At 41.3% G+C, this 10977-nt stretch overlaps 1 protein-coding gene across 1 annotated transcript in view; it reads right to left on the bottom strand.

Moving 5' to 3' along the window:
• Nucleotides 1–3985: 3985 nt before the first annotated feature.
• The window catches only part of VAV3 (vav guanine nucleotide exchange factor 3), a 594162-nt gene continuing 587170 nt past the window's right edge, over nucleotides 3986–10977 (bottom strand). Inside the window, 1 exon segment of the mRNA XM_030206250.1 lies at nucleotides 3986–5024. Coding sequence (XP_030062110.1) covers nucleotides 4983–5024 — 42 coding nt within the window. The 3' untranslated portion in view covers nucleotides 3986–4982.

The raw sequence follows: 10977 nt of genomic DNA, 5'->3' as shown, positions 1-10977 counted from the left end.
GAGATTCTTAAATTGCTAAATGTAAACAGCAACCTCAGGGCACTGAGGCCACAAGGCAAAATTAAAAAGGGGAAAACAATAATCTTAATTGAACTGTATCTTATTCTGAACAGGGTGACAGCAGTGCACAAAATTGTTCTTTAACATACAAGACCAACAATTCTTCCTATGACACCAAATCTAGACAAATGATTCCAACATGTAAATCGCTGTACAAATAATCTTTAAAAAATCAATTTAGGAATCATTTACACATTTACATATTCCTCTGTTTGCATCACTGTTAAACTAACACAATCCTCTTAATTCACAAAAGGGAGATGTTTACCAATCGTGTTAAGCCAGCCAGCATGGTAAAAATCAGGGGCGTAGTCAAAAGTGCATGGGGGAGGGGGAAAGAAGGGACCAGGTATTCTCTCCCTCTCCCATCCCCCCGCCACCACTACCACCGAAATATTGGGGCATACTTTGCTGGCAGGGATGCCAAGCCTTGCCAACTGAAACGGTCTCCTCCACAAGCCCCACCTATGCTGCCAGAACAGCACTCAAGTTAGCAGTGCACTTTGACTGCCAATGCTGACACTCCTGCGCATGCTCAGTTCAGTCGCTGATATATGATATGACAGAGGTCTATAAAATGAGTGGAGTGAAATGGGTAGACGTGAATCACTTGTTTCCTCTTTCCAAAAATACTAGGACTAGGGGGCACGCAATGAAGCTACAAAGTAGTAAATCTGAAACAAATCAGAGAAAATATTTCTTCACTCAATGTGTAATTAAACGCCAGAATTCATTGCCAAAGAATGTGGTAAAAAGCAGTTAGCTTAGCAGGGTTTAAAAAAGGTTTGGCTAGCTTCCTAAAGGAAAAGTCCATAAGTCATTATTAAAATGGACCGGGAAAATCCACTGCTTATTTCTAGGATAAGCAGTATAAAATGTATTGTACTGTTCTGGGAACTTGCCAGGTACTTGTAACCTGGATTGGCCACTGTTGGAAACAGGATGCTGCACTTGATGGACCCTCAGTCTGATCCAGTATGGCAATACACGTGAAAGCCAGAATCAGAGGCCGAAGTGTGCCTGCTAAGTACTCCTCAGACAACACAGACCTCTTTGGCTGGCAGAGCCTGGCATCCCCACGAGCCATTAAAGCAGAGGGGGCCCAAGCCAAAGGGGGAGGGCCCCCCCATAAAATCCCACATTATTTAGTGTGGTTTGCGACAGAATCCAGATTGTGCAACTTAATTGACTTAACAAGCCAATCAGTGCCGATAATTGCCACTTAACAAGCAATTACTGACACTAATTGGCATCAATTAGAATTTACGCACAGTTTTATAAGTGTATTCTGTAAACTGATGCACGTAAACTCTAAGACGCAGATCTGAAAAGGGGCATGGCCATGGGAGGGGCATGGGCAGGTCATGGGTGTTCCTTGACCCAAGTCTGGTCCTGGAGTGCCCCTTTCTAGTCAGGTTTTCAGGATATCCACAATGAATATGCATGAAAGAGATTTGCATATAATGGATGCAGTGTATGCAAATCAAGTTCATGCATATTCATTGTGGATATCCTGGAAACCTGACTTGCAAGGGATACTCCAGGATCGGACCTGGGAAACACTTATAGAATATTCTTGCTCTATACGTAACTTAGGCGTGGCATTTACACCAGGTTTTAGTTGGCGTAAATAACCACGACTAAATTTAATCATGGGAAAAGGCACTAGACATATTCTATCATTTTAGGCGAGGTTTACAGAATAGAGCTAATTGCAGTTTTTTCAGCACTGATTTTTCAGGTGCCATATATAGAATCTAGCCCTTAGTGCATAAAGTTACGCGTTCGAGTTATAAAATAGTGCCACTTATGCATGTAACTTAATTGTTAAATTAGTTGCTAATTGACACTAACAACCAATAATTGGTGCTGTTTGGCATTAATTTGGTTACACATGTAACTCCCCATAGTCAGCATTCTACAAACTGAGTGCACAAAATCCATAGCATTCAACTGCAAGGTGGTGTGGAACTGGGGGCGGGGAATGAGGTCAGGGGTGTGACTAGAATTTATATGCCCAGATTATAGAATACGATCAGTTATGCACCTGACAGCAGTTGGGTGTGAGCATTTACACCAGCCATTGATTAACATCAGTGCTCGTGCCTAGAGTTAGGCTCATAACTGCAGAGTTACAGTGGTATTCTATAACAACAATTATGTACATAATTCACACTTAGGGCTAGATTCTACATATGGTGCCTGAAATATCAACATGGTAAAATAATATGCTTGGCATTTTCTCTAAAGTATGCCTAGATGTTATAGAATATAGAATACACTGAGCGGCTCGCCATGTGACTAAATTTGGTAACGTCCATTTAGGCTGCGTTTTACTTGGTGTAATTCCCGCTGCCTACATGAGTCGCAGATTGGGTGTATTCTGTAATGCGCATAGATTTTAGAAACACCCACGCCCCGCCCATGTCCCCTTTTCAACTAAGCGACTTAGAATTTCAGTGCACCACATTACAGAATACGCTTAGCGTGTGGGTGCATGTAAATCTCAATTAATGTCAATTAGTGCTGATAATTGCTTACCATCCAATTAACAGCATTGATTAGCTAGTTAACCAATTAAATTGTGCACGTTGTTTGGTTTGCGTGCGGAGTTTTAGGCACCCTATATAGAATCCGTGGGTTAGCGCTCATCATCCTGGAGCCTAACTTTAGGTAATCTGTACAGAATTATCCCCTTAGTGTGCGGTATATTACCATGTACTGACACTGCTGCTGTTAGCATGGGTGCCCTTAAAACCATCTGACCGGTCCACTAGATGGCCAGGGATACCCTTGAGGCAAGTCCAGGGGGAAAAAAGGGGGGGGGGAGCTATGGCCCTTGTGCGGTTGGGGAGGAAGGTGATGATTGGGGTGATTGAGTTTTTATTTATAGTGCAGGGACCTGCGTCAAATGCTTCAGGAGACAGCTGCATCTGTACTATCTGCCAAAGCATTTGATACAAACCCCAGCTATGCTGAGTAACATCCAACATAAAACCACACATACTTTGCATTTATGACAGTGTAAGTTTTGTAGCTCCCCATTACCTCTCCTCTCTCATCTCTCCCTACATTCCTCCCCTTAATCTCCGCTCGCTGGACAAATCTCTCTTGTCGTCCCCCTTCTCCTCCACTGCTAATTCCAGGCTTCGTTCCTTTTCCCTCGCGGCACCTTATGCCTGGAATGGACTTCCTGAGCCTGTACGCCTAGCTCCATCTCTACCTGTTTTCAAATCTATGCTGAAAACCCACCTTTTCACCACTGCTTTTGGCTCCTAACCACTACTCAATTCCCCTATCCTTGTTCCTTCTCACCCAGTACTTTCCTCGCCCTTAATTGTCTTGTCTGTCTGTATTTTTAGATTGTAAGCTCTATCGAGCAGGGACTGTCTCTCTGTGTCAGGTGTTCAGCGCTGCGTGCGTCTGGTAGCGCTATACAAATGTTACTAATAATAAGGTGTGATAGGGTCAAAACCTTGCTGCACTTTAGTAAACAACCCCCATAAATTTTGAGGTATGGACCATGAAAACAGTACATCATTGGATGACGATTCTAAAAAGGAAGAAGCACAGATTTGTCTCCATATCTGAATGCATATTTGGTTTAGTTTTAATAAAAATACATTAACGTTATTTAAATATATTCTTTTTCACCATTTACACCTTTTTAAATCTTTAAAAGAAGGGATTTTTGTTACTAATGACTGCACCGCAGGCCTTGGTATGTTTCTGATTTCTGGCATTTTGCAATGCTGTGCAGAAGAACAAATAAGGAATAGAACACATTCTCCCTAATCTGACATCCAGCCAGAAACAAGATGTTATTTGCCGCTCATGATCAATTGCACTGGAAGAACATGAGACAGATATCTGAGGCAGGGAATCTGTGAAGGCTGATGCAAAATTGGCAAATTAAACTTTGGACTTTTTTTTAATGCTGTTTAAATAAAAGTGATTCAAAATAGGTCATGAAGATTCTCTGCACACAAATCTTACGGGTGTCAATAAAGGGATCCCTCATGCTGCACATGCCCCTTTTGACAATATAATGGTGTACTGCGCAATAATAATTCATCTGCCCGCTGAAATTACCTGCATTACAAAGCTAAAAGGCCTACAGGGCTCAGACAATATTCAATTGCAGCTCATATTCCAGCATTGAGCCGCTAATTCCCATTTCCTTCAGCGCTGATAGGGCATGAAGCGGGAAGAGGTAGATAGACGATATGGAGTGTCAGATCACCTGCGCCTGTCAATGGAAGTCACATGAAACCCATGGGGTTTGCAGCGGTTTTTTTTGTTTCTCTTTAAAGCAGGTAGTTTCAGCTTATTTTGCAACATCTATTTCCAGAATCATGATTTTTCAGACAGTCAACCATTATTTGCTTTCTTGAAGAGGCCCCAGCATAAAGTAGTTTCTTAAATAACATATTGTAACATCTTTTTAAAAAACATTTGATAGCTACTAACTGTACTTACAGCAATCTGACTAGCTAAAGTCATTCTTTCTGTGCACGGTGACAGACAGTACGTCTTCGGCTTCCTGTACCATCAGATCTGCTGCTTTTCAGAAGAGATTTATTAAACATTTAGCACTAGCTGGTGCTCGCTATGTACTGCAGGGTGAAATGAGAAGCAGCATAAAGAAGTCTGTTTTATACAGTTCTGCTGGGAGGGTGCGGTTTAGGCTTTGTACTGGTCCCTGATGACAGCAGACTGGCAGGTTGTTTCTTGCAAAGCTCTGGGCAAACTATTAATCTGTCAACATGAGCTCCTGATGAAAATCCCAGCATTAAGACGGCAGTTCTGGACGGACAGAAATGCTACTCTTTCAACTGCTTTGAAATGCTAATACTTTATAGTTCTGTCATAGTTCACAGCCCTTGAAAATGTTCTGTTCTGTAGTGCAAGGAAGCGCAGGTTCACTCATCCTCTTCTACGTATGTGGATGGAAACCAGCCCACCTGCCATAAGGAAATAAAAACATGATTTCTGCTCAGACAGTAGGGTTATGAAATAGATCCAGGACACTAGATAATTAAGATAATCCCTGATTATCTCTTGAGCACTTGATATGTGAGCAGGCAGAAGGAGAGCCCTGAAAACCTAACAAATAGCAAATGCATCAATGGAGTAATCCATTCTTCCGAACTGAATACAAATGCATAACCTTTGAAAATTGACCTATAGCAGAAATTTTCATCAAATCTCCAGGAAACCTAATTGAATTTTACCTCACCAGACATTTGGTTACAGATATGCATGAAACAGGATGAAGCAAGCAGCCCTAAGACACATCTGTAACATTAAGGGATCCTTTTACAAAGGTGTGCTAGCATTTTTAGCCCACGCTAAAAATAAGTGCGCGCTAAAAGCCAGAGATGCGCATATATTCCTATGGGCGTCTCTAGTGTTTAGCACGTGCTAAACACTAGTGCACGCTAAAAACGCTATCCCGCCTTTGTGAAAGTCCCCCCTAAGTGGCCTTTTCCCTAAAGTACGTTAAGCAGTTACTCCCAGATTCTATAAAAAGCAACTAAAGTTGTGCGCACAGATCAGCACATGCAACTTAATTGCTTAACAAGCTAATCAATGCCAATAATTGACTGCTAACAACCAATTATTGGCGTTATTGCCTTAATTAAGATTTACACGCAAATCATATTCCATAACGACCCACACACAAATCCTGATGCATGGGGGCGTGGTTTGGGGCATTTCGGGGAAGTTCTAAAATTTTACGCATGTCAATACAGAATTCGGCCAAACCGCACCTAATTTAGGCACCAGCATTTATAGCAGCTTTTAGCAGGCATGATTGCCGATGTCTAAAGTTAATAGAGCAAAACAAAAAGTGTAGTAGAGAATATTCTCGGAGTAACTTTATAATCTTGTCAAGTTGTATAAGGTAGAGTCTCATATAGCAAACACAGCTAATTTCACTTCACTCCCACGGTGAATCTACGCTCATGTGTGTTTTTTAATCAATGACTCTTCCCCCAACCTGCCTATGCTGAAATAACTTTTTCAAGCATAGGCAGGTTGGGGGAAGAGTCAATGATTAAAAATCACACATGAGCATAGATTCACTGTGGGAGTGAAGTGAAATTAGCCGTGTTTGCTATATGAGACTCTACCTTATACAACTTGACAAGATTATAAAGTTATTCCGAAAATATTCTCTACTACACTTTTTGTTTTGCTCTATTATCTAAGAAACTAGTAGGCTAGTGCCAGGTGGTTTTGGCAGATGTCTAAAGTTAGGCATGGTCTATGCCCTATGTACTATTCAGTAAAGGACCTCAGAGCGTAAATGTTTTGACACCGAGTTTTGCGCAGCACTTATAGTATCTAGTCATTAATGCAGTGGCTTGACAATTAGCACACACTAACACCCACATTAACTGCATAGTTTGGGATGGGGCTGGGAATGGGCATGGTCGCCACCTTGCAGTCAAGGCATGCAAATTACTGTGTGTTAATAGTTACAGCAGCAGATAGGGCCAGATTCTATATAAGGTGCCTAAAAAATCCTTGCCGTAAACATTTCTGACTAAAGCACATTCTATAAGCGGCACCTAGATTTAGGCGCAGTATATAGAATACACTTAGTTGATATCCCAGCGCCTAAAACTACAAGCTTCCCTTTACATGAATGAAAACATGGCGTAAATCTTTGCATGTAGATTTACGCTTACTGGGCCATATCCTATAACTATGCACATAAATTTGGAGTGCTTATGAAATGCTCATTTCCCCGCCCATAACCACGTCCCTTTTGAACTGCACGATTAGAATTTAGGTGCAGTTCATTACAGAATACACTTAGCGAGTCTTGTACATAAATTCTAATTATTGCCAATTAGTGCTCATCATTGCTTGTTAGGTATTGGTATCAATGCCGATTAGATGGTTAAGACAATTAAGCTAGGCACATTATTGTGGAATACACTTAGATTTCAGTGTGGAACGCTAGACGCGCTAGATAGAATCCAGCAGATAATGCTTAGCAGTTAACACCAGCTCAGCAGTTGATGTTCAGTAAATCTACGTTATCTGCAATGTAGTTAATACAAGTTAAATGTACGGTTGCTGTGTTAATTATATAGGAAGATGCTGGGCATGCCTCTAACAGTTAATACAGAGGTTTTCCAGTACTGTAGATTTTTTGTAACTAACAAACCATATCAGTATAATTTTAGCGTAGTTTAGTAAAAGGAGGCCTAAGTAGGAAAAGGAAGTCTTAGCCTCAAATTTAATAATGAAAGAACAGGCTACATTGGTGATATGAAAATTTATCAGTTAAGACTGATTCAGGCAGGTACAACCTATGAATGATATCTAAGCGTGTCAACAAGTCACTAGCCAGCCTGCACCTGATTCATAATACATCAGTCAAAATGATTTTTTTTTTTAAAAAGGCTCATAGGTGGGTCTATTTGGGCACTTGATGATCTATCTGACAAATTTTCATTCCACCAATATAGACTCTTCTTCCATTATTAAATGTCAGTTACAACCCTAAAGACTTTAAAGAGGGTATAAGAATGTACAAGGAACCTGCAAACCTGAAGACTATTGAAGCAGTATACATTCAGGTACAGTAGATATTTTTTCTGTCCCTGAACGGGCTCACAATTAAAAAAAAAATCACAAAGAGCTGAAGTGGGATTTGAACCTGAGCCCCCTGGTTCTCAGCCCACTTGTCTACTAGGCTCTCCCCTCTGCTCTGCATGAATATCAATATGGCTATTACAAATTGCAAAAAAGTGATCTTACAAAACTGTCCACTCTGCAGACTTCACTTACCTAGGAACCAAATGGTGGAACTCCTTACCACCCAAAATAAGAAATATACAGAAATATATTAGATTCCGCAAAATCATTCCTATTCAAACAAACCCTCACAAAGAATAACCATATCTCAAACAACTAATCATTACCTGAATTGGTTATTACTCTATTTACCATTAACTTTCTCTTTGCTTCATGTACAATTTCTCATTCGTAATAGATTTTCTAAATGTTAAACATCCATAGCTGTCCCTGTATGTTTATGATACTGTATTGTAAAATTGGTTTCTTACAACAAATTACTTTCTTATGCATTATTCTTTGTTATGTATCCTATACTGTTTATTGTAAGCCACATTGAACTCAAACTTGTTTGGGATAATGTGGGAGGCTGTATGTCAGCAGATCTTCAAAAATACATGAGAAATGGACATCCATATGTAATGTACAGATTTCAACATCCATATTCTGAGTTGATAGTCCTTTCTAATTGTGTTCTAAAATGCTGTTCTATATTTCTATGTTACTATGAACAACTATGGGGATAGAATTGGGTTATAAATGCAAGTTCATATTAAAATTAAATTACATAGCTGTAAGCAAACTCTACCCACATTATGTAGGATGGGATGTTAAAGCTGCTTGTGAAAAATAACCACATAATTTATCTCTAAGGAGTGGAAGCAACTGTCCGAGCACCAACAAGAAAGTCAACCCTGTTAATATGCAGCAATATGTTGCAAACTGTATATATAGGGGATACTTAGAACACTGGTCTTTAATATGCAGGTTTCTTACACAAGTGAAGATTGAAAGACATTGTTTATACTGTAATGCAGAAAATACCAAGAAGAGTGCTGTGTTGGAGAGATAGACCAAATGTTAAAGATACAAACCTGTTCATACAGACGTAAGATCAGATGACACAAAGAGGCTTATTTTTGACAGAAAAGGGCGCTCATCTTTCGACACAAATCGGGAGATGAGCGTCCTTCTCCCAGGGTCGCCCAAATTGGCATAATCGAAAACTGATTTTGGGCGTCTTCAACTGCTTTCTGTCACAGGGATGACCAAAGTTCATGGGGGCGTGCTGGAAACATAGCGAAAGGTGGGACTGGAGCGTGCTTAACACATGGGCGTCCTCGGCCGATAATGGAAAAAAGAAGGGTGTCCCTGACGAACACTTGGCTGACATTACTTGGTCCTTTTTTTTCATGACCAAGCCACAAAAACGTGCCCTAAATGACCAGATGACCACCAGAGGGAATCAGGGATGACCTCCACTTACTCCCTCAGAGGTCACTAACCCCCTCCCACCATAACAAAAATGTTAAAATATTTTTCCAGCCTCTATCCCAGCCTCAAATATCATACCCAGCTCCATGACAGCAGTATGCAGGTCCCTGGAGCAGTTTTAGTGGGTACTGCAGTGCACTTCAGGCAGGCGGATCGAGGCCCATCCCCCCTTACCTGTTATGCTTGTGGTGGTAAATGTGAGCCCTCCAAAACCCACCACAAACCCACTGTACCCACATCTAGGTGCCCCCCTTCATCCCTAAGGGCTATGGTAGTGGTGTACAGTTGTGGGGAGTAGGTTTTGGGGGGGGGGGCTCAGCACACAGGTAAGGGAGCTATGCACCTGGGAGCTTTTTCTGAAGTCTACTGCAGTGCCCCCTAGGGTGCCCGGTTGGTGTCCTGGCATGTCAGGGGGACCAGTACACTATGAATTCTGGCTCCTCCCATGACCTAATGGCTTGCATTTGGTCGTTTCTGAGATGGGCGTCCTCGGTTTCCATTATCGCCGAAAATTGGGGACGACCATCTCTAGGGACAACCATCTCTAAGGTCGACCTAAATGTCAAGATTTTGGCGTCCCCAACCGTATTATCGAAACAAAAGATGGCCACCCATCTTGTTTCGATAATACGGGTTTCCCCGCCCCTTCATGGGGACGCCCCATTCGATTATGCCCCTCAAAGTAAACCAAGGTGGCACCTCTGTGGAGAAGCACTTTTCAGGACTAGAGCACAGCATCACTAACTTTTTGGTCAGAATACTAAAAACACTTTAAAATAATCCAGGAACATAAGCCATTTGAAGTTAAAATAGTAAGGTACATTGCAACTAACAAGAAAGGACTCAGTGAAGATCTGGGTTTCTTACCACATCATCAACCATAAATTTCTACTTCTTTGTCACTCTCTCTCTGTTCTCCCTCCCTCCCCATCCCTAGTTTCCCTTGAGATTTTCATTCAAATGCTTTTATGATTCACTCATATATTCTGGAATTGTCATCTTTTGCTCATAACTGTCTTGACTGGCCCATTTCCCTTTGCTAACGATAACCAAACTCAACAATCAAGGTCATCCTCTAACATTCTATAAAAACACATAATTGGACATTATATTAAACTTGCTGCACTTTGCTGCCCCCTCCCCAAGAAGCTGCTACCCTAGGCAACCACATAGTTTTGCCAGCCCTGATTGTAAGGCTCCTCTAGTCTGCAAAAACTAATTCCTGTTGATGAACTTATGCAGAACATTAACTGCTCTATTACGTGCCATCCCCTGGATCCTATTTGCGTACCCAAATTAGTGTGTGTGCAAATTAAGTAACGAGCCCTTAACTATCAATAATTGGGTGCTAAAAAACAATTATTGAAGTTAATTGGCACGCATTAAAATTTGCTTGCATCTCTGGCTACATGCTATTCTATATGACATGGCACATAACTCTACTAGTGCGTAACTCAAAAGGGAGCACAGCCATGGACAAATCAGGGGCATTCCAAAAAGTTGTCATTATTATGGCACCTAACTCTACTAGTGCATAACTGAAAAGGGGGCGCAGCCATGGACAAATCAGGGGCATTCCAAAAAGTTGTCATTACTATGGCACCTAACTCTACTAATACATAACTGAAAAGGGGGTGTGGCCATGGACAAATCAGGGGCATTCCAAAATGTTGTTATTACCTTGGATGCCAGCATTTATACTAGGTTTCAGCAGGTGTAAGTCTGGTGCCCAAAGTTAGGCATGGGAATCAGCACTACTCTATAAATGGTGTGCACCCCCCCCCCCTTGTTTATTTCACCAGCAGATTTCCATGATTTATAGCAGAT

This window comes from Microcaecilia unicolor, chromosome 6 (assembly GCF_901765095.1).
Source record: "Microcaecilia unicolor chromosome 6, aMicUni1.1, whole genome shotgun sequence".
Lineage (NCBI taxonomy): Eukaryota > Metazoa > Chordata > Amphibia > Gymnophiona > Siphonopidae > Microcaecilia > Microcaecilia unicolor.
The sequence above is the reverse complement of the archived record's forward strand: the minus strand, read 5'-3'. Positions and strand labels throughout refer to the sequence as shown.